Here is a 23227-nt window from a genome sequence, read left to right as displayed (position 1 = left end):
CTGTTGCTAACATTTTCTGTCCTTGTGTTCACTAGCTGCTCTCATACAGATTTCATAGCAGTTTCTTGGAGCTAATATACTTCCTCACTATTGTATAATGTTCTTCTTTTAGTAACAACACTATTCCACCTTCTTTCCCTGCCATTCCTGAACTTTGAGTACCTCTAGATGTTCCATTTCCACTCCAGTCACCCTGCAATTATATCCCCTTAATCACAATGGTGGCATCGCTTGTTAAATCTATTTGCACAATGAATTATCTACCTTATCGTGAACACATTGGGCCCAAAATGAAACGCCACCTATCCATGTGCTCCAGATATGCTGCTGGACTTGCTGTGTTACTCCAGCACTTTGTGCCTTCAGATTTGCCCTTTAACATTGCTGGTTATTTTAATATTATTTCACATGATACTCCTGTTTGCCTTGCACTCCTGAACTCCCTGTGCTACACCCTTGTCTTTTAGTTTCCTGTTATTTTATTTTTACTCGTTTCTTCAACTTCAATCTTCCTGCTCAGGATTCCCTCCCCTTGCCAGTTTAATTTAAATCCTCTCCAACAGCCCATGAAAGCATTGGTTCTGATCCTGTCCACTTTTAACCTGTCCCACATACACATTGCCCTCACTGGTCCCAATGTAATCCATACATATAATCTGATTTCATACCCTGTTCCTATTCTCAGTAGTGCTGCTACAGGACACAACCCTAACATTTCCTTTTGCCTGACCTCATGGCCTTTTCTACCTTTGTTGTTGACACTAACATGTACCATGACCAATGGCTATTCACTCTCCCCTCCAAAATGCCCTATAATACATTTGACATCCACTGCCTTCAGAACCTTCTGCAGCCACTCTGGCAAGTGTTAGGATCTCTGTTACAGATTTCCGATCCCCATGCAGAATTATAGGCATTTTTGTAGAATATTTAAAAATTCTGTGGGATCACGAGACTCTGACCGAGAATAATTCATTGATAATTTCTACAGGAAGAACAAGTCTCTCCAGGGAAAGCAACCCAGATTCACTCACCTCTCGTACAGTAATGTTCCTGAACTCGGAGGACAGTGAAAAGACTCTGAACAACTCAATCTCACTGAGGGTGGGTTTCAGAAGCTGATTGTAGGTGGCCATACTTTCATGTGTGATGTAATAGTGACTTGCAATACGGCCCAGATCTGTCACCTGCACAAGACGGGTTAGGATTAAAGGGACAAAACGTCTGATCCACAAAAACTCCAGTAACAAACAATGTATTCATTAGAATTCAGTACACTTTTGTTAATAACTATCATTTAAAAGACTAAAAACTACAAAATTGGCATGAAAAATACACACATGCTTGATTCGGGTATCTGAGGTTTCTTAGAATTTGGTCACGTTGCATGTAATTTCCCAATTTAATGATAGATTTAAGAAAGACACAAAGCACTGAAATAACTCAGCGGGTCAAGCATCAACTCTGGAGAACATGGATAGGTGACGTTCAGTCTGAAGAAGGGCCCTGACCCAAAACATCATCGGTATAGGTTCACCAGAGATGTTGCCTGACCCACTGTGTTACTCCAGCACTTTGTGTCTTTTTTTTGATTAACTGGCATCTGCAGTTCCTTGTATCCACATCCTTCTGATGTCTGAAGAAGGGTTTCGGCCCGAAACGTCGCCTATTTCCTTCGCTCCATAGATGCTGCTGCACCCGCTGAGTTTCCCCAGCAATTTTGTGTACCTTCGATATTCCAGCATCTGCAGTTCCCTTTTGAACTCCTTCTGATGATAGATTAGTTGTGACTGCCAACTAGCTGTGACGCTGTTAGTCAGAACATAAATCTGCAAATAGTTGACGCATGTAAAAAGGGAACTGCTGTAATCATGGGGGACTTCAATTTTCATATTAATTGGGCAAACCAAACTGGGCAGGGTAGACTAGAGGAAGAGTTTATAGAATGTATTAGAGACGGGTTCCTAGAACAGTATGTCACAGAACCGACAAGGGGGGAGGCAATCTTGGATCTGGTCCTGTGTAATGAAGCAGGATTAATTAAAAATGTCATAGTTAGGGACTCGTTGGGAACAAGTGACCACAATATGGTCGAATTCCATATTCAAATAGAAGGGGAGCAGGTTGAAACTCAGGCTAGGGTGCTTAGTCTAAATAAGGGGGATTATGAAGGTATGAGGACTGAGCTGATCAAAGTTGACTGGGATAGCAGACTCAAGAATAAGACGGTACATGAGCAGTGGTGTACGTTTAAGGATCTACTGTATAACCTTCAAGAAAAATTTATTCCTATGAAGAAAAAAAGGGGTAAGGGTAAGAACAGTCAGCCATGGCTCAGTAAAACTATAAAGGATAGTATTCGGCTGAAGGCAAGGGCATATAAGGTAGCCAGAGATAGTGGGAGGGTAGAGGATTGGGAAGCATTTAAAGGTCAGCAAAAAATAACTAAGAGATTAATTAAGACGGGGAAAATAGACTATGAAAGGAATTTAGCGAACAACATAAAAACTAATAGTAAGAGTTTTTATAGCTATATAAAAAGAAAAAGGGTGGCTAAGGTGAACGTTGGTCCATTGGAGGGTGAGACTGGAGAGTTGTTGGTGGGGAACATGGAAATGGCAAAGGCATTAAACGAGTATTTTGTATCAGTCTTCACCATAGAAGACACAAAAAATATTCCAACGCTGGATAAACAGGGGGCGGTAGGAATGGAGGAGCTAAATACTATTAAGATCACCAAGGAGGTGGTATTAGGGAAATTAATGAGACTGAAGGAGGATAAATCCCCTGGGCCTGATGGATTACATCCAAGGGTCTTGAGGGAGATAGCGGTGGGGATTGTGGATGCATTGGTGATAATTTTCCAAAACTCCCTGGAGGCAGGAACGGTCCCAGTGGATTGGAAAATGGCCAATGTAACACCTATATTTAAAAAAGGAAGTAAACAGAAGGCGGGTAACTATAGACCGGTTAGTCTAACATCGGTGGTGGGTAAAATGTTAGAGACAATTATTAAAGAAACACTAACGGGGCACTTGGATAAACATGACTTCATCGGACAGAACCAGCATGGTTTTGTGAAGGGGAAGTCCTGTTTAACGAATCTGCTCGAATTCTTTGAGGAAGTAACAACCCGGGTGGATAAAGGGGAACCGGTGGATGTGGTATACTTGGACTTCCAAAAGGCTTTTGACAAGGTGCCACATAAGAGACTATTGCTAAAAATAAAAAATTATGGGATTGGGGGTAATATATTAGCATGGGTAGAGGATTGGCTAACAAATAGGAAGCAGAGAGTGGGGATAAATGGTTCATACTCAGGATGGCAACCGGTAACTAGCGGGGTTCCGCAAGGGTCGGTGCTGGGACCCCAGTTGTTCACAATTTATATAAATGATTTGGAGGAGGGAACCAAGTGTAATATATCAAAATTTGCGGACGATACAAAAATGGGAGGAAAAGTAGGGGATGAGGAGGATAGGAAGAGTCTGCAAAAGGATATAGATAAGCTAGGTGAGTGGGCAACAACTTGGCAGATGAAATTTAATACTAATAAATGTGAAGTCATTCACTTTGGGAAAAAAAATGATAGAGCAAGTTATTTTCTAAATGAGGAGGAGCTGCGTTGTAATGCAACGCAAAGGGATCTAGGGGTAGTAGTACATGAATCACTAAAAGTTAGTATGCAGGTGCAGCAAGCAATCAGGAAGGCCAATGGAGTTTTGGCCTTTATTGCTAGGGGGATTGAGTATAAAAACACGGAGGTCTTGCTGCAGCTGTACACAGTATTAGTGAGACCACATTTGGAATACTGTGTACAGTTCTGGGGTCCATACTTAAGAAAGGATGTACTAGCCCTGGAGGCAGTGCAGCGAAGGTTTACAAGATTAATTCCTGCAATGAGGGGATTGACATATGAGGAAAGGTTAAGTAGGCTGGAACTCTACTCTTTGGAGTTTAGAAGAATGAGAGGCGATCTCATTGAAACATATAAGATCGTGAGGGGCCTTGATCGGGTGGATGCACCGAGGATGTTCCCAATGATCGGGGAAACTAGAACTAGGGGACATAGTTGCAGAATAAGGGGGGGCTCTTTTAAAACTGAGATGAGGAAGAACATCTTCACCCAGAGGGTGGTTAATTTATGGAATTCACTGCCCCAGGGAGCAGTGGAAGCAGAAACGTTAAATATATTTAAGTCTAAAATAGATGGTTTTTTAGCTGCCAAGGGGATAAGGGGCTACGGGGAGAGGGCAGGGATATGGACCTAGGTATGGTTAGTATAGTAAGACCTGAGTGATCTCCTGGACAAGTGTCGATCGCCTGGATTGGGGTCGGAGTGGAATTTCCCGGATTTTTTTTCCCGAATTGGACCTGGGTTTTTATCCGGTTTTTTGCCTCCCCCAGGAGATCACGCGGTTCTTGGGGTGGAGAGGGGTGATAGCGGTATAAAGGGGAGGGTAGTGTCTTGTGTTCTGTGTCTTGTGTCTACTGTTTGTGGGTAAGTGTGTCTGTTTAGTGTTCAGCCATGAGCGAATGGCGGTGCGGGCTCGACGGACCGGGTGGTCTACTCTCGCACCTACTTTCTATGTTTCTATGTTTCTAACTGTTAAAACTTTGCACTTACCTGAAAGTTTCCGCCTTTTTTATCATACTTTACAAGATTGTTCTTGTCGAGGATGAGTGAAGCGGTGTGGACGAGATCCAATCGGCGCTGCTCCAGCAGGGGATCACTCTTCAACTCATCGTGCGATATCCCATACAGATTGGGGGTACGCAGCATCCGGATGTAGAGGTATGTATACCCCAACCAATTAATGGCATCCTGCACGGCAAAAACACTTAAACTTCAGATTCTATTGATGGTCTGTCAAGGTGATTTCTCAACTCTGGTAAACTCAGAGAAGGTGAGACCTTTGACTGTGGCCTGGACTTAATCCATAATGTCAATAGTAACCCGAGGTCCCCACAACACATGGGCTTCTCACCTTGGCAGTCTGGACATTTCCCAGGACAATCTCCGCGTTGAGCATGTCAGGGAGTCTGGTGATCATCTGGCTCTCAATGGGCAGCTGCTGGTTGAGAAGGGACAGGTAGTACTGCAACTCGCCATGCGATGTGATCAGGATGCCTTCGCCCTTGGTATCATACTGCGGTCGCCCCGCGCGGCCCAACATCTGCAACACATTAACATCATGGAACTTAGACCAGTACAGCACAGTAACAGGCCCTTCGCCCCTTAATGCCTGTGCTGGACATGAAGCCAAGAGCAACTCTCATCTGCCTTCATATAATCCATATTCCTCCATTCCCTGCATATCCATTTGCTCATACAAAAGCCTATTTAATGCTACTTTCATATCTGCTACCACTACCCCCGGCACCCTCTCTACATCATCATCATCTATATCTCTCTTTTCCCTTATCCCTAACCAGACTGAAGAAGGGTCTCGATCTGAAAAGTCACCCATTTCTTCTCTCCAGAGATGCTGCCTGTCCCACTGAGTTACTCCAGCTATTTGTGTCTATCTTCGGTTTAAACCAGCATCTTTCCCCAGTAGCTAATGCTGTCTAATCCAGGCATAATTCCGATAAACCTCCTCTGCATCTTTTACAAAGTCGCCACATCTCGCCTGGAATGGAGCGACCTGCATGCAATACCCCAAATATAACCTGACCAAGGTAATCAAAAGGCACAAGAAGTTAAACCAGATTAATTGATTAAATCAGAATGAAGATCTTGGCAGAACCAGAGCAATCAGAATGAGATGAACATAATGGCCCAATACTCTCAATATCCTCATATGTCAACAAAGTACAGAGCAGTTTTTAATAAAATGTCACACCATGGCCGCTGGGCGAATTAGGTCAACCCGTGCCTGCCTTTCTAGCCCAACTTTGACATCCTCATTTAGAACAGAACAACGATCACCATTATTTAACTTAAGGAACACTTCAACAGCTTATCACCAATACAAATTAAATTTGGCATTCGCATGTCTAACTCCGCTCCCATCTTGGCCTTCCTCGCATTTTCTAGCACACCAAACCAGTTATCAGGAATCCATGGCGAGTGTCAGCAGATGTTTCAACTGTGTAATATTTCAATATTTCCTTTTCTAAACATCTGCATGCAGACTTTACAACAGAAAATACAGGATAGCCAACAGAATTAGCAAATCTATTTGATACCCAACCAGCCAAATATAATGTATGTTTTTCTCTATGAAGCTCCTGGTATGGTAAAAAATAAACATGTTTATAGATGCTATATAACGTTCAAAAGGGCATCCAATAAAGACACCATGGGTTAAGCTGCTTAGCTCTATTACCTGAAGTACATCCAGTGCTCCCAGTTCAGTCCAGCGACCCTTCTCTGGGCTGTACACCTGTGTTCCTTTAATAATAACTGTGTGGGCAGGCAGATTCACACCCCAAGCCAGAGTTGCTGTGGAGACCAGCACCTGAAGCAAACAAGACAATTATTATTGTAAAATCTAACAATAAAAAGTAACAGATCTTTTAGCATTGATTTCAAATCACTGGGAAAGTGAATTGTAAGTACAGATTGGAGACTAGCCAGGCCCCTCGCTCCCATGCTTCTATGTTTAACAAAACTAGAAACCATTTACAAAAGTGCATCAAGCATGAGGGCAGACAAGGCACCAAAAATGTTTCTGGCCCCAATCAGAGTTTAGTAGCACAAACTACACAATGCAAACATAACAGGAAACAGAAGCTCTGTAAACTAGCTACACAAGAACTCATTACCTGGATATGCCTGTCGGCAAAAAGATCCTCTACTAGTGTTCGATCCACTCTGGTCATGCCAGCATGGTGAATAGCAAAACTGTAGGGGAGTAGGTCCTTCAACTCCAGATTCTGAAAGAAAAGCAGTGATGCATTTATAGACACAGGGTGGTACAGTGTCCCTTGGCCCGCCATGTCCATGACCATCATTTTGTCCATTTACACATTTGCCCGAGTTACATCCAATTAATTAAACATAAACTGCTGTAGAATGAAACGTGAAACTGATGGAAATGTGTCTCTTGGTTTCAGTATCTAAAATTGAAATGTCCCACCAAAGTTTCAAACTTGCCTAATGTTTTGAACACATATTGCCAAAGGGTTGCTCTTGTTCATTTGCTGTAATTGGAGGCAGCACAGTGGCACAGATGGTAGAGCTGCTGCCTCATAGTGCCAGACCCGGGTTCAATCCAGACTCCGGGTGCTGTCTGTGTGGAGTTTGTAAGTTCTCTCTGTGACCGCGTGGGTTTCCACAGAGTGTTCTGGTTTACTTCCACATCCCGATGACATGTGGGTTTGTAGGTTACTTGGCCACTGTAAACTGCCCTCAGTGTGTGGGGAGCGGATTAGAAAGAGGGATAACATAGAACGAATGTGAACAGTTGATCGATGGATGGTGTGAACTTGGTGGGCTAAAGGGTCTGTTTACATGCTGAATCTCTAAACTATTTTGTATTTTGTTCCTTCCGGGTATATCATGCAGTAATGCACAAGGTTGAGACAGCTCTGTACTATGGTTTACAGAGATACAGGAACAGTGTAATTGCAGAAAGGTCGTAAACGCACTGTACCTTGCATTGCTCTGCCTCTGTGCGCAGCACCTCTGTGGAAGCCGAGCCCTCTCGCAGGAACAAGCCCAGTGTGTCTTTCTCCAGGCACATATCTCGAATCGCTCTTGCTGTCTTTCCAGTCTCCTTCCGAGAATGAACAAATACTAACACCTAAAATAAAAATTAATCTTCTCAGAAGTTTTCGACAGGAACCAGAAATGTGAATGACGGAGATTGAGGAAGGGTTACTTCCCATTGGAGGCAAGATCATCTCAGATATTCCTGCAGACTGGGATGGTAACGTTGGGAGGAAAGGCAGCGATGATGGATACGGTCATAAGTGATAGGAGCAGAATTAGGCCATTCGGCCCATCAAGTCTACTCCGTCATTCAATCATGGCTGATCTATCTCTCCCTCCTAACCTCATTCTCCTGCCTTCTCCCCATAACCCTTGACACCTGTACTAATCAAGAATCTATGTACCTCTGCCAGAATCTATGTACCTGGAGCGCGTCTCCAGCTACAAATTCCTCGGGGTACATATCTCGGAGGATTTGTCCTGGTCCCTCAACACCTCCAAGCTGATCAAAAAGGCACAGCAGCGCCTTTACTTCCTGAGGAGGCTCAAGAAAGCCCACCTGTCCCCCCAGATACTGACCAACTTCTACCGCTGTACCATCGAGAGCATCCTGACCACCTGCTTCACGGTATGGTACAGCAGCTGCACTGTTGCGGACAGGAAGGCACTACAACGGGTGGTGAAAACCGCGCAGCACATCATCGGTGCCCCGCTCCCTGCCATGAATGCCCTCCACCGAAAACGGTGTCTGAGGGGCTGGGAAGATCATTAAAGACCCCTCCCACCCCAACCATGGACTGTTTGCCCTCCTCCCATCAGGGAGACGGTACAGGAGCCTCAGGTCTCGTACCAGCAGGATGAGGAACAGCTTCTACAATTATACCATCACATTGCTGAACTCGGAGTCCCGCCGATAGATTTCTCCGGTCCCTCCGTCCCCATTGTTTAATTATTCTGTATTTTTGATTATTCTGTATCTTCTTTTTTTTAAATTTCTATATGCACTACTACCACGGACTGACGCAAAACTTCATTTCGTTGTACCCATACTTAGTATTTGTGCAATGACATTAAAGTTGAATTGAATTGAATTGAATCCATTGACTTGGTCTCCACAGCTTGACTTTTGACTCTCCCTTGATTTTGCCTATCTTGACAAAGAATTCCACAGATCCACCACCCTCTGCCTAAAGAAATTCCTCCCCATCTCCATCGTAAAGGAACTCTGAGGCTATGACTGCTCCTCGACTAACCCACTAGTGGAAACATTCTCTCCAGATCCACTCTATTGAAAGCTTTTTACTGTACGGTAAGTTTCAATGAGGTTCCCTCTCATCCTCCCAAACTCCAGCGAGTATAGGCCCAGTGCTGTCAAAATTGTAAACCTCCTCTGGACCCTCTCTAGAGCCAGCACATCCTTCCTCAGACATGGTGATCATAATTGCTCACAATACTCCAAATGCAGCTTGACCAGCGCCTTATAGAGCCTCAGTATTACATCCCTGTTTTTGTATTCTAGCACTATTGAAATAAATACTAACATTGCGTTTGCCTTCCTTACTACCTGTGGAAGAAAAATTAATATCCTTCCAAAGTACTCGGCCTTTTTCTCCATACCCCTGCATAAAGACAGCCAGTTCCTGTTTGCTTTTACCTACAAGGATCAACAATACACCTGGACTAAGCTACCCCAGGGGTATACTGAAAGCCCGGCCGTATATGCAGCAGCAGTGAAAAATGTTCTAGAGGGTTGTCAATTATGAGAGAGGTCGACTTTGATCCAGTATGTCGATGACCTTCTGGTAGCCTGTGACAGGTCCTAATTGTAAAGAAGACTCAATTGCTGCAAATTGCTGCAACATTGGCCAGAAAGAAAGCACAAAGTATCCCTGGGAAAACTACAGTTCTGCATGCCTAGTGTACAGTATCTGGGATTCCAGCTGCAGGAAGGCATTACGAGTCTTGGAAGAGACAGAATAAAAGCAATAGAGAACGTCCCGGTCCTGAAGACAAAGAAGGACATTCTCTCCTTCTTAGGCATGGTGGGTTACTGCAGACAATGGATCCATGACTACAGGGAACTAGATGCAGCATTGCGTTCAGCCACCTTGCAGGCTGAGCCCTCCAGGGTAGTATGGACTGCAGAAAGAGACAAGGTGTTTAGCAATCTAAAGAACGCTATGGTTACTGCTCCGGCGCTGGGATTACCAAACTATAAAAAGCCATTTCAGCTTTATGTAAATGAATTAAAAGGGTTTGCGACTGGGATCCTGGCTCAAGAACATGGAGGGGGAAAAATACCGGTAGCCTATTATTCCAGGGCTTTACCAGCTGTAGTATATGGCATGCCAGCCTGCTTGCGAACTGTTAGAAACATAGAAAATAGGTGCAGGAGTAGGCCATTCGGCCCTTCGAGCCTGCCCCGCCATTCGATATGATCATGGCTGATCATCCAACTTAATATCCCATCCCTGCCTTCTCTCCATACCCCCTGATCCCTTTAGCCACAAGGGCCACATCCAACTCCCTCTTAAATATAGCCAATGAACTGGCCTCAACTACCTTCTGTGGCAGAGAATTCCACAGATTCACCACTCTCTGTGTTGCGGCAACAGCTATGATCAATCCCCATCATTCTTGATCATCCGTGTATAGTGACTGTTCCTCATGCCGTGATGTTACTATTGAACTCTGCAGCCATACAGCATTTCACAGCCGCCAGAAGAACAGGGTATGGTTATCCTTTTATCACATCCGAATTATACTTATCAGTGAGCACCTGCTACAAACCCAGCTGCCACTGCCAGAAGAATATTGTGACCATGATTGTCTATTGCTTGTGGAAGCCACTGCCACTCCCCGACTGGACTTACAGAATCATCCGATTGATTATCCTGATCTGGTCCTATTTACTGATGGCTCTTCACACCGACCTAGCGATGACAGATTATTAGCAGGATATGCGGTGGTCACATCACACCAAGTGCTGGAGGCAAACGCTTTACCATCCGGAACGTCCACTCAGACAGCTGAGCTGTATGCCCCGACTCATGCAAAAATAACAAAGTGCTAATATCTACACCGATTCTCGCTATGCGTTTGGGGTCGTGCATGACTTTGGGCAGTAATGGTAAAATAGAGGATTCATCACATCAACAGGAAAGACTATTAAGCATGATAAACTGGTCTTAAATGTATTGGATGCTATCCAATTGCCATGGCAAATTGCAGCTATTAAATGTGAGGCTCATATATCATCGGGTGATGATGTATCAAGGGGAACCAGATCAGCTGATTGTGTATCCAAACAGATCGCCCTGAGGCAAATCTGGCAATTACAAGCGGCAAAAATTAAGTCTGCAGCACAAAGAAAGCTCCCGGTTAGCACTGAAGTAGCCCAGTTACAGGATGCCCAGAGCCCAGCATCACTCCTGGGGCAATGCAGGGTGTTATCAAGACCCCATTGTCTGAGTCCACCCTGATAGTCAGGTAGTTTGCCCCAGGAGCCTATTTTTGTCCCTGTCTCGCCCAGCCCATGGACAGGCTCACATTGTCCCAGCAATGGTATGCACCAGGTACAGTGGCTTGCAAAAGTTTTCATACCCCTTGAACATTTCCACATTTTGTCACGTTACAACCACAAACGTAAATGTATTTTATTGGGATTTTATGTGATAGACCAACACAAAGTGGTGCATAATTGTGAAGTGGAAGGAAAATGATACATGGTTTTCAAATTTTTTTACAAATAAAAAACTGAAAAGTGTGGCGTGCAAAAGTATTCAGCCCCCCTGAGTCAATACTTTGTAGAACCACCTTTCGCTGCAATTACAGCTGCAAGTCTTTTGGGGTATGTCTCTACCAGCTTTGCACATCTAGAGACTGAAATATTTGCCCATTCTTCTTTTCAAAATATCTCAAGTTCAGTCAGATTGGATGGAGAGCGTCTGTGAACAGCAATTTTCAAGTCTTGCCGGAGATTCTCAATTGGATTTAGGTCTGGACATTGACTGGGCCATTCTAACACATGAATATGCTTTGATCTAAACCATTCCATTGTAGCTCTGGCTGTATGTTTAGGGTCGTTGTCCTGCTGGAAGGTGAACCTCTGCCCCAGTCTCAAGTCTTTTGCAGACTCTAACAGGTTTTCTTCCAAGATTGCCCTGTATTTGGCTCCATCCATCTTCCCATCAACTCTGACCAGCTTCCCTGTCCATGCTGAAGAAAAGCATCCCCACAGCATGATGCTGCCACCACCATGTTTCACAGTGGGGATGGTGTGTTCAGGGTGATGTGCAGTGTTAGTTTTCCACCACACATAGCGTTTTGCAATTAGGCCAAAAACTTCAATTTTGGTCTCATCTGACCAGAGCACCTTCCTCTACATGTTTGCTGTGTCCCCCCACATGGCTTATGGCAAACTGCAAACGGGACTTCTTATGGCTTTTTTTCAACAATGGCTTTCTTCTTGCCACTTTTCCATAAAGGCCCGATTTGTGGAGTGCACGACTAATTGTTGTCCTGTGGACAGATTCTCCCACCTGAGCTGTGGATCCCAGGCTTTGAACATCTCACGGAGCACTGTTCAATCCATCATCCGAAAATAGAAAGAGTATGGCACAACTGCAAACCTACCAAGACATGGCCGTCCACCTATTGTAAAAATATTTGTAAACCATGTATCATTTTCCTTCCACTTCACAATTATGCGCCACTTTGTGTTGGTCTATCACATAAAATCCCAATAAAATATATTTACGTTTGTGGTTGTAACGTGACAAAATGTGGAAAAGTTCAAGGGGTATGAAAACTTTTGCAAGCCACTGTATACAGTAATTGATAAAGTTGCAAGAACATGTCTGGTGTGTCAACAAAATAATAGAGGGAAGATGCCTGCAACATTTGATCACCTACCACAACCTGAAATGCCTTTTGAGAATTTGCTAATTGATTTTGTACATGTGCCAGCAGCAAAGGGTTTTGAGTACAGTCTGGTCATAGTTGATACGTTCTTCAGACACCCCACAAGGAGGGATGAAGCAAGGACAGTAGTCAATATTTTAATGAAAGAAATAATACCTAGATTCAGGATACCCATGGGAATAAACAGTGACAGAGAAACTAAATTTACCAGTAAATTAGTTCAGAACCTGTCGATGGCTCTTGGGTTCCAGTGGAAATTACATATACCATATCAACCACAGTCCTCAGGGATGGTAGAAAGAATAAGTGGAGAGATAAAAGCTACTTTGGCCAAAGTTTGGCAGCAAAGTAGGTTGTTGTGGCCAGACGCCATGCCCATAGTGATGTATGCCCTGAGAAATCATAAAAATAGAAACACAGGCCTAACACCTCACGAGATATTGATGGGGTGACCGATGACAACAGGAACCCGACCCCCAATAACTCCGGAGAATGTAGCTCTAATTTGGAATTATAAAATATCCTTAAGGTAGGCTCAAGCTATGTGTGAAAGAGTTGGGAAAATCTATGAGAAAGTTATGTAGGCACAGGTCCCTCTGGCAGAAGGAAATATGCACCCATTTAAACCAGGAGATCAGGTTTATGTTCGAGCAATGAATAAAGATTCTTTCTCTCCTAGATGGAAAGGACCATAGTTGGTGCTGCTAACAACATGAACAGCAGTTAAAGTAAAATAAAAATCCGATTGGATACATGCCACCAGATGTAAACTGCATCATCACTCAGACGGAACCCTCGAAGAGAAGGAAACAAAAGAACCGTAAATTTTGTGGTGATAAAAAGAGTATTAAAATGTATTAAAATTCACTATCTTTGTAGTATTAAATACTTATGAATATACTAACATTGAGTGGGATCAGAGAGGATATAAGGGTGAAGTGAAGCATCTAGATAGTTACAAGAAACAGGATGAAGGTAGAAATGTGGAATATGAAATTCCAACTAACAACTTTCACACAGAACACAGTGAACTTGCTGCTGTAAGATAAACAAGCTTCTGAAGGATACTTTTTTGTCTCATTGCCATAATTCATCACTTCAGCACAATTGAATTGCTGTGCACATGTGGCTCTGTTATTCCTTTTAGTACACAGCAGAGCGTAATTGCTCATCTTAAAGAGAACAAGTCAGTTTGACATGAAGTGACATTGATGTCAACAATAATGATGGCCTATTCTTCAGTTTGTTACATTTTTACTTGACATGTTGATGGCGGGCATTTGGTCACACCATTCTTACAGATCTGAGTGCGGGTTTGGAATCAGGTGGAATGTTGTACGCCTCATTCAGGCAGAATTACGAGCAAATAGAATTAGTGACAACCAGTACTAATGATCAGACATACAAATGAGCTTTTGTTCAGGACCCAGATCTAATGTGACAGCATACATTCAATCAGGCATGCTGCAGCTTTGCACTTCACCATCCCAGCATCTTGATGCCACCATGGGAGGGAGGTATCGGTGCTGCCAAGTAGGTTCACTAACCTGATTCTTTCCAGCATGCTCCATCACCTTCTCATACACAATCTCATTCATAATCTGGAAACGTTTAATAGCTTTCTTTTCTGTGATCCCAACATATGTCTGCTCCAGAGGAACGGGACGGAAACTGAATTGGAAGACACAGGATTGGATAAGTATTTAACATTAGTGAACAGAAAACACCGCAGCACAGGTGTCAAACAAGATGCCGTTAAAATGACCCCATCTGCCTGCACATGATCCATATCCCCTATTCCTTACACTTCCATGTGCCTATCTAAAAGCCTCATAAACGCCACAATCATATCTGCCTCCACCACCACGCCTGGCAATGCTTTCCAGGTCCCTCACCACTCTCTCCACCCCACGCATCTCCATTAAACTTTCCCACTCTCACCTCGAATATTTCCACTCTAGGAAAATGGTTCTGACTGTCTACCCTATCCATGCCTCTCATAACTTTATATGTGGAAGTTAAACGAAGACCCTACTTTCCACTTCACCCTAGTAATGTGTCTTTATGGGACCGGGGCTTTGCATTACTATTCTGGCACAACCACACCTCCTACCAAGTGATCTGGACAATGTTGACCACTGCGACTCATGCACTGAGCACATCAATTATAGGTCACATATCACTCGTATTACAAAATTCGGTTGCATCCACTTAACCAAGTAACTGTATTGCTAAATTAGTTGCATGATGCCACCGTGTTAACACAAGGTGCACCTCAGGATGTGACAGGAGTTACCTGTTATCAAAGTAAAAAAGGCCCTTGGCTGAGTCAACTCGCAGTAGTGTAGCAACGTCCTCGTAGTTGGGTAGCGTGGCACTCAACCCAACCAAACGCACATCTTCCTGAGTCATCTCAATGTTCCTAATTGTCCGGGCAACCAACGCCTCGAGTACTGGACCACGATCATCATGCAGAAGGTGAATCTCATCCTGAGACAGCGGAAACATGAGGCAATAAATAGCAAATGGCAAGTCTAGAAAGCAAAATAACTGCTTCTATAAACAGGATATTATCTTCCGCTTGGGTAACTTACAACCCAATTGTTTGAACATTGAACCCTCCAATTTTAGGCAACAAACCAACACTCCTCACCCCCACCCATCCCGGCCTTTTCCCTCCTTCTATTGCCTGTGCCCCATCTGAATGTGCATCCTTTGCTCCCACTATCCCGCCCCTCCCTTTCCCCTTCTCCTCGTCCCCTTTCACCTACATCCCATCTTCTCGCTGCACATGCCATACCTATTTTTATCTATTTATCTCACAGCCTATTGACTCTTCATCTCAGGCCTTTGTCCATTCATTTGCCAATCAAACCCCGCCTCTCCTTTATCCACCTATCACTCACCAGGGTTTGTTCTTCCCCCTACCTTTTGTCCAGCTCCCCCCCCCCCCCCTACTCCAGTCAGTTTGAGGAAGGGTCCCAAAAGGCAATTTATTCACGTCCTCCAGAGATGCTGCTGATCTGCAGAATTACTCCAGCAGTTTGCCTTCTATTATTTTTCTGCTCAGAGCTGTCAGGATCCAGTGTTGATAAGTGTTTCCAGGTTGAGTATTGAATTATATCAAAAGGGGAATACTCTCTGCTCTATCTCCATGATTCAGCTTTCATTTTCAGCGGGCCAGAATAAACATTTTTTAATTCAACATCTTCTGAACTCTGATGCAATGTTTAAACTGGTGTTGAATTAGCTAATACAAAGAATTGCAGATGATAGTTTGCAAATAAAAAAACAAAGTGCTGGAGTAATTCAGCAGGCCGGGCATAATCTCGGGAGAACATCGACCGGCAATGCTTTGAGCTGTGATCCATTAAAAATATAGCCTGGCACCAAGAGAAAAGATCAGACAGAGGCTTGTGATTATTATTATACTTACAATGATCATGAGTCGCACTATTTGTGTGTAGGTTCGCTCTCCTCCCTTGCGAGTGATGATATCCCATTTCTCTGGTGTGCACACGATCACCTGGGTTGCATTGATCTCCTCTTTACACAGTTGATGGTCCCCCGTCAGCTCTGCAACACTGATCCCATAACTGGCCAAACGCTGCAAATGAAAATAAATCTACACTGAGCCCAAGCTACAGTCAAAAATGTTTAACTGTCACATATACTGACAATGGAACAATGAAATTCTTACTTGCAACAGTACAATAAGCTTATAAACGCTATACACGCAGATAATATGTAATAAAATGTTGATAAATTAGTAACCCCAATACTAGTGCAAAAATAAGCCCAAAGTCTCTTGTGCAACCAAAGACCAAAGTTCATCAGTTAGCGTTGTACAGTGTTCAAGAGCCTGATAGTTGTTGGGAAGAATCTATTCTTGTTCCTGGTGGTCACGGTTTTCAGCCTCCTTTACCCTTTTCATGATGGCAGGAGAGAAATTAGGGTGTGACCAAGGTGATGTGGGTCTTTGATGATGCTAGCTGTCTTTTTGAGGCAGTGCCTCCTATAGATCCTTTCGATGGTGGGGAGGTCACATTGGATACTGGAGATGATTTTGCTCTCAGCCACAACGTTATTGAAAGATACACAATAAGAACTTACATTAGTGAGGGTCAGTGCACCCTTTGTTGGTTGACCACACTGACCAAAGATCATAGAGCGGAGCAAGATGGTTCACTCCTACACACAAAAACGGCACATACATTGTACAGTGAGGAACGTGCAGATGTTGGTTTAAACCGAAGATAGACACAAAAGGCTGGAGTAAATCAGCGGATCAGGCAGCATCTCTGGTGAAAAGGAATAGGTGATATTTCGGGTCGACTGGTCTTCTTCAGACTGACAGTCAATGGAAAGGGAAACGGGAGATATAGGCATATCTTCCATTCATTTGTCCTTAGCACCGTCTATATCTCTTGTTCCTCATTCCCCTGACTCAGTCTGAACAAGGGTCTCGACCCGAAGTGTCACCTATTCCTTTTGTCTAGAATGCTGTCCGACCCGCTGCATTTTATGTCTATCCTTTAATCTCTCAGCCTGATACAGCAGAATCTCCCTGAATTAGCTTGTGCTGCCTCTGCAAGAATCTTAGATACCACAATTTCTGGAGGGGAATTTTTGAAATTTTTTCTAAAATACTTAAAATAAAATTGGACACCGACACAGAATTGATGACACTAGGTACGTCTGTCAGAAGCCTGTTCTGAGCTAACATTACTTCAAAGAGGTTTCCTTAACTATGGCCTGATAACGGCAAAAAACCTAATACTGACATTTTGGAAACACACATCAGTCCCCACAGTGAAGATGTGGATTACAAACATGTCCGAGACACTACATTTGGAAAATATTAGGCTTGTCTTGGCAGAAAAACCAGATTAATTTTTCAGGACATGGACACCCTTTACCGAATTCTTACAAGGATAGTATGGCGCAACACAAATTTAGATTTAAATCCGATTCTGGGTTGGGTGAGGTGGGCGGGGGGGGGGGGGGGGGCGAGGGGCAGGTATATCTCCACTTTCTTTTTTCTCTCTCTTATATCTTTATTCACTTTTTGGCCACACTACTAGGGGTCTAGGGGTCTTTTCTATGTGCTTTTTCGAGCTATCTTTTCACTTCTCACTTTTTCCCTCTCTTGGTCTTTCTCTCTTCTTTTCTATCATTTTCAGGTTAATATTGAAGCTGTACAATAATTGTATAATTTTAGATACCGAATGTTTTATCTTTGTACAATTGCTTTTAATAATAAAAAAAAACCAAATATATAAATAAATAAATAAAATAATGATCTTAGATACAGAGCAAAATTACCTTAAATCTGGATCAAGGACACAAAAAATCCAGCTATAGCTTCATACACCAACCAATTACTTCTGCCAAAGGTTAGGTCAGTTTCATCAATCTCCAGAACAAATACAGAAGACAATAATTGTTACACAATGTTACCGAATTTATTGCAATATTGCTGTTAATTTACTGGGCAAGGTGGGACTGCGTTGGCCAGTGTTTTTTTAACTATTATTGATACATTGAACCGATCGAGTCTTTTTCTCGTGATTTCTCTCTGCTTCGTCTACTTCATTCAACTCCAACCTGTCTCGTTTCATTCCCCAATATCATTATCGCTGTTGCTGCAATTTTCTGAAAAAAGGCGAGTGTGTGGAAACACATTTAAGCTTGACATCAACCGCTTGGTGTCGTTTAGACAGGCGGCCCTATGTGCCAAACAAGTTAAAACACACACTGGTTCGGAGTTTCAACATATCAGCACCAGTCATTCCGACCAAAGATCGTTTTTCGTGGGGAACCTGAAGAAAGACAGGTCGGGTCGCCTACATTGGCAATTCGAGCAAATTATAGCAGAGCAGTACGCTCCGCTTGTAGATGAGGACGCCATGATGGAAGCCGATTACGGAAATGGCGCTGAAGCTTACCCATCACCTACTATGGCTTTTTCGTGGAGTGAACAATCTTGCTCCACTCTATGATCTTTGATACTGACCGGGGACACAGGAGTCTGCTATTCTAAGTAATGATACAATTGATGGTGCATTTGGGGTGGGAGAGATTGCAAAAGAAAAATGAGAAAGCGATGGTAAAAGGAAAAAGAAAGGGAAAAATACAAGGGAGAAATATTGGATTAAGATAAAGAGGATTGAACATTGCAGCTATACATTTGGGTTTCTGAAGATGGTCATGTTCACAAGCTTACCTTACTGAAACTGCCCACCATCTCCTGAACCAAAGACCTCATCGGTGCCACATATATAATTTTAAAGTCATCTATGTTTATGGTTCCATCAATGTTAATGTGCTTCCCAATCTCACGCAACATGCACATAAGAGCCACGTTTGTTTTGCCAGCACCCTAAAACAAGTAAAAAGAACAATAACTTTGGTTAAAAACTATATCTATCGCAGTCACTGCAGGGTAAAGTGAAGGCGTTATGGTGAATATTAGTGAATACTCACAGTGGGAGCACACAACAGAAGGTTTTCATCCGTTTCCATGGCTGCCTTACATAGTTTACTCTGAATTCGATTCAAGGTTTTAAAGCCTTCAAATGCTGCTTGGGTATATTTTGGCATCTTCTCAACGGGTATCAGTTGCTATGGAATATGAAACAGTATTTAGAATCTGTGATTTACACAAAGGAATATCAGGGTCACAGTCTATCACTTTTTTTTCATGATTACTGTTTTACATCAAACTCAAATAGTTGTTTAACCAGAATGCTCTAATGCTTCCCAGTGTAATAACACTCAATGCTACTCTGCCCAGCTCAGGAAAACACACAATGGCACAGCTAGTAGATCCGCTGCCTCATAATGCCATAGATCCAGTTTCCATCCTGACCTTGGATGCTGTCTGTGTGGAGTTTGCATGTTCTCCCTGTGATCGCATAGGTTTTCTCCAGGTGCTCTGGTTTCCTCAGATATCCCCAAAACATTGGCCTCTGTAAAATTATCCCTAGTGTGTAGGGAGTAAAGCTGCATAACATAGAACTAGTTTAAACAGGTGATCGATGGAAACATGGACATAGTAGGTCAAAGGGCCTGTTTCCATGTGTGTCTTTAAACTAAATATCAGCTAAAGTACAAGAGACTGTAGATGTTACAAATGGGAACAAAAAAAGAGAAAGTGCAGGACTTCAGGAATTCAGGAAGCATCAGTAGTAGAGAGATGGGAAGAGTTAATTGTGTTGGTGTAGACTCATCCTAACAATGTCGGATTGTAGAAATGCTACTTGACCTACCAAATGTGTTTAGCATCACCTGTTTACTTTTCAAGACAAGATGCAATTGTTTAATCTCATTCAATAAATAGGACCCAAGGCAGTTATGTACAAACATTGACGAGCTCAGCACTTTCATCAGTGCAGCTTTATAGCATGTTGGTTAAACTCTGCTTTCAGCTGGATGACAGCTTTCTTGGGATAAATTATGCACCTTATTTTTGGAATAATAATCAATGTCTAACAGGGAAAAAAGTATAGGAAGGAACTGCAGATGCTGGTTGACATCGAAGATTGGCACAAAATGCTGGAGTAACTCAGCTGGATAGGCCTGAAGAAGGGTCTCGACCCGAAACGTCACCCATTCCTTCTCTCCAGAGATGCTAGCATTTTGTGTCTAACAGGGAAAAGGCAGGTTAACATTTCAGATACTGATAGACAACTGTGATGCGCTTCACAGTGTTATCAGCAACTATCAAAACACAGTAATTGCAGTATGTTTAACAGTCGGTCAACAGTAAATCCAGGCAACGTGTTATGAAAATGACCATCGTGCACAACACCCATGAAGTAAAGATCTCCCACTGATCTCTCACCTCCTCAGAACTGAAGGGCTTGGGCTTGAGCGCCGGTACATGCACCTCCTCATACCCCTTGCGCTGCTTGCGGAAGGAACCGTCCGGTAGTTGACATCGCTTGTTTGCCATGAGGTGACTCCCTTGTGCAAAGGCCAGGTCCTCTAAATCCAGAACTTGTCTGGGAGCCAGAATCTAAAAGAGCAAACAGTCCAAAATAGAGTTATAGCTCTATACAGCACGGAAACAATTCCCTATGCTTAACTTATCCATGCCAACCAAGCTGCTGAACTGAGCTAGTCCCATTTGTCTGTGGCTGGTCCACAACCCACCAAATCTTTCCTATCTGTGTACCTGTCCAAATGTCTTTTAAATGTCGTAATTGTACCTGCCTCCACCACTTCCTCTGGTAGCTCATTCCATAAACCCACGATCCAATATGTGAAAAATGTGTCCCTCATGTCCATTTTAAATTTTGCCCCTCTCACCTTAAATCTATGCCTTCTGGTTTGAGACTCCCTCCCCCCCGATTTTGATCACAAATTAGCTCAAAAGGATTATAGGTAGGCCCATTTTTAATGCTGTGATATTTCATTATGATTTAATACCTTTCAAATCTGGTCACCTATGTCACAGGTTGATACCCGTATTTACGGAAACACCCACATATACCTAGATGGACACAATTTGTCCTCCAATGCTCCAGGGAAAATAGTACCAGCATATCCAGCCTCTCCTTTTAGTAACACCCTTGTCTATCGTATTTGCATCCTTTCCAGGTACATCATAGGTATGGATCTTCCCACCATCGAATGAGAGGCAGAGCCTCAAAAAGGTAGTCAAATTCAAAGACACATTCCACCTTAACCACGCTTTCATATCGTTACTACCACTGAGAAGGTAGTACAGGAGCCTGAAAACTGTGACCAACAGGTGAAAGGATCTTCCCAGCAAACATTGAGCTCTTGAACATCACAATACTAACCTCACCAACTATGTTCTTCCATGGATTGTGTCTTTAGTTACACTATGGACTTCATTTTCTGCACTATTATAGTTACCTAGTATTACACTTATTAATTTATTCTGTTTGTGATTAAATACTATCTGTGTGTTTTGTAGGCTTTTTCAGCTTTAGCAAGTAAGAATTTCATCGTTCCATTGTTAGTACATATGACAACAAAAACTCTTGACTCCAGTTTCATGGCATCCTTCCAACTGCAGGGCAACCAGAATTGGCACTCCAAATGTGTACTCGAAATGTGGCCGTACCAATGTCTTGTACAACAGTGACATGTCCAACACTCTAATACTCAACAGCTGACCGACGAGGGCAAGCATGGCAAACGTTTCACGCTACGCTGTCCACATGTGTCACCACCTTCATGAAACTATATACCTGCACCGATAGGTCTCTCTGTTCCACAACACTTCCCATGGTCCTTCCATTAATGGTGGAAGTTCAGCCTTGGTTTGTCCTACAAAAACGCAACTCCTCACATTTATCCAAATTGTACTGGTGGCCAGAGGATCTGGGGTGACGGAGGAACTGAAGCAAATCCACATTAGGCAGGAAATGGTGTTGGATAGACTGATGGGAATGAAGGCTGATAAATCCCCAGGGCCCGATGGTCTGCTTACCGGGGTACTTAAGGAAGTAGCACTAGAAATCGTGGACATATTGGTGATAATTTTCTAATATTCTACAGATTCATGATCAGTTCCTGTAGATTGGAGGGTAGCTAATGTTATCCCACTCTTTAAGAAAGGCAGGAGAGAGAAAACAGGGAATTATAGACCAGTCAGCCTGACATCGGTGGTGGGGATGATACTGGAGTCAATTATAAAAGATGAAATAGCGGCACATTTGGATAGCAGTAACAGGATCGGTCAGAGTCAGCATGGATTTACAAAGGGAAAATCATGCTTGACTAATCTTCTGGAATTTTTTGAGGATCTAACTAGGAAAATGGATAAGGGAGAGCCAGTGGATGTAGTGTACCTGGACTTCCAGAAAGCATTTGATAAGGTTCCACATAGGAGATTAGTGGGCAAAATTAGGGCACATGGTATTGGGGGTAGAGTGCTGACATGGATGGAAAATTGGTTGGCAGACAGGAAACAAAGAGTAGGGATTAACAGGTCCCTTTCAAAATGGCAGGCAGGGACTAGTGGGGTACCGCAAGGCTCAGTGCTGGGACCACAGCTATTTACAATATACATCAATGATTTAGATGAAGGGATTCAAAGTAACATTAGCAAATTTGCAGATGACACAAAGCATTGTGAACTGTGAGGAGGATGCTATGAGAATGCAGGGTGACTTAGACAGGTCGGGTGAGTGGGCAGATGCATGGCAGATGCCGTTTAATGTGGATAAATGTGAGGTTATCCACTTTGGTGGCAAAAACAGATTATTATCTAAATGGTGTCAAGTTGGGAAAAGTGGAAGTACAACGGGATCTGCGAGGTCCTTGTTCATCAGTCAATGAAAGTAAGTATGCAGGTACAGCAGTCAGTGAAGAAAGCAAATGGCGTGTTAGCCTTCACAACAAGAGGAGTTGAGTATGAGAACAAAGAGGTCCTTCTGCAGTTGTAAAGGGCCCTAGTGAGACCGCAGCTGGAAAATTGTGTGCAGTTTTGGTCGCCTAATTTGAGGAAGGACATTTTTGCTATTGAGGGAATGCAGCGTAGGTTTACAAGGTTAATTCCCGGAATGGTGGGACTGTCATATGCTGAGAGAATGGAGCGGCTGGGCTTGTATACTTTGGTTAAGAAAGATGAGAGGGGGTCTTATTGAAACATATGATTATTAAGAG

The 23227-nt window shown here is 43.2% G+C and overlaps 1 protein-coding gene across 1 annotated transcript in view; it reads right to left on the bottom strand.

The window, feature by feature from the left end:
- Window positions 1-23227, bottom strand: part of snrnp200 (small nuclear ribonucleoprotein U5 subunit 200) — a 104069-nt gene that overhangs the window by 46817 nt on the left and 34025 nt on the right. The window contains exons 11-22 of the mRNA XM_033014004.1: window positions 20430-20603; window positions 19070-19207; window positions 18810-18965; window positions 16020-16190; window positions 14880-15073; window positions 14131-14254; window positions 7602-7751; window positions 6772-6882; window positions 6333-6464; window positions 4989-5177; window positions 4628-4825; window positions 1035-1187 (exon numbers count right to left, since the gene is read on the bottom strand). Coding sequence (XP_032869895.1) covers window positions 1035-1187; window positions 4628-4825; window positions 4989-5177; window positions 6333-6464; window positions 6772-6882; window positions 7602-7751; window positions 14131-14254; window positions 14880-15073; window positions 16020-16190; window positions 18810-18965; window positions 19070-19207; window positions 20430-20603 — 1890 coding nt within the window. The remainder of the gene's footprint in view (window positions 1-1034; window positions 1188-4627; window positions 4826-4988; window positions 5178-6332; window positions 6465-6771; window positions 6883-7601; window positions 7752-14130; window positions 14255-14879; window positions 15074-16019; window positions 16191-18809; window positions 18966-19069; window positions 19208-20429; window positions 20604-23227) is intronic.

The sequence above is a fragment of the Amblyraja radiata genome, chromosome 39, assembly GCF_010909765.2.
Source record: "Amblyraja radiata isolate CabotCenter1 chromosome 39, sAmbRad1.1.pri, whole genome shotgun sequence".
Lineage (NCBI taxonomy): Eukaryota > Metazoa > Chordata > Chondrichthyes > Rajiformes > Rajidae > Amblyraja > Amblyraja radiata.
The sequence above is the reverse complement of the archived record's forward strand: the minus strand, read 5'-3'. Positions and strand labels throughout refer to the sequence as shown.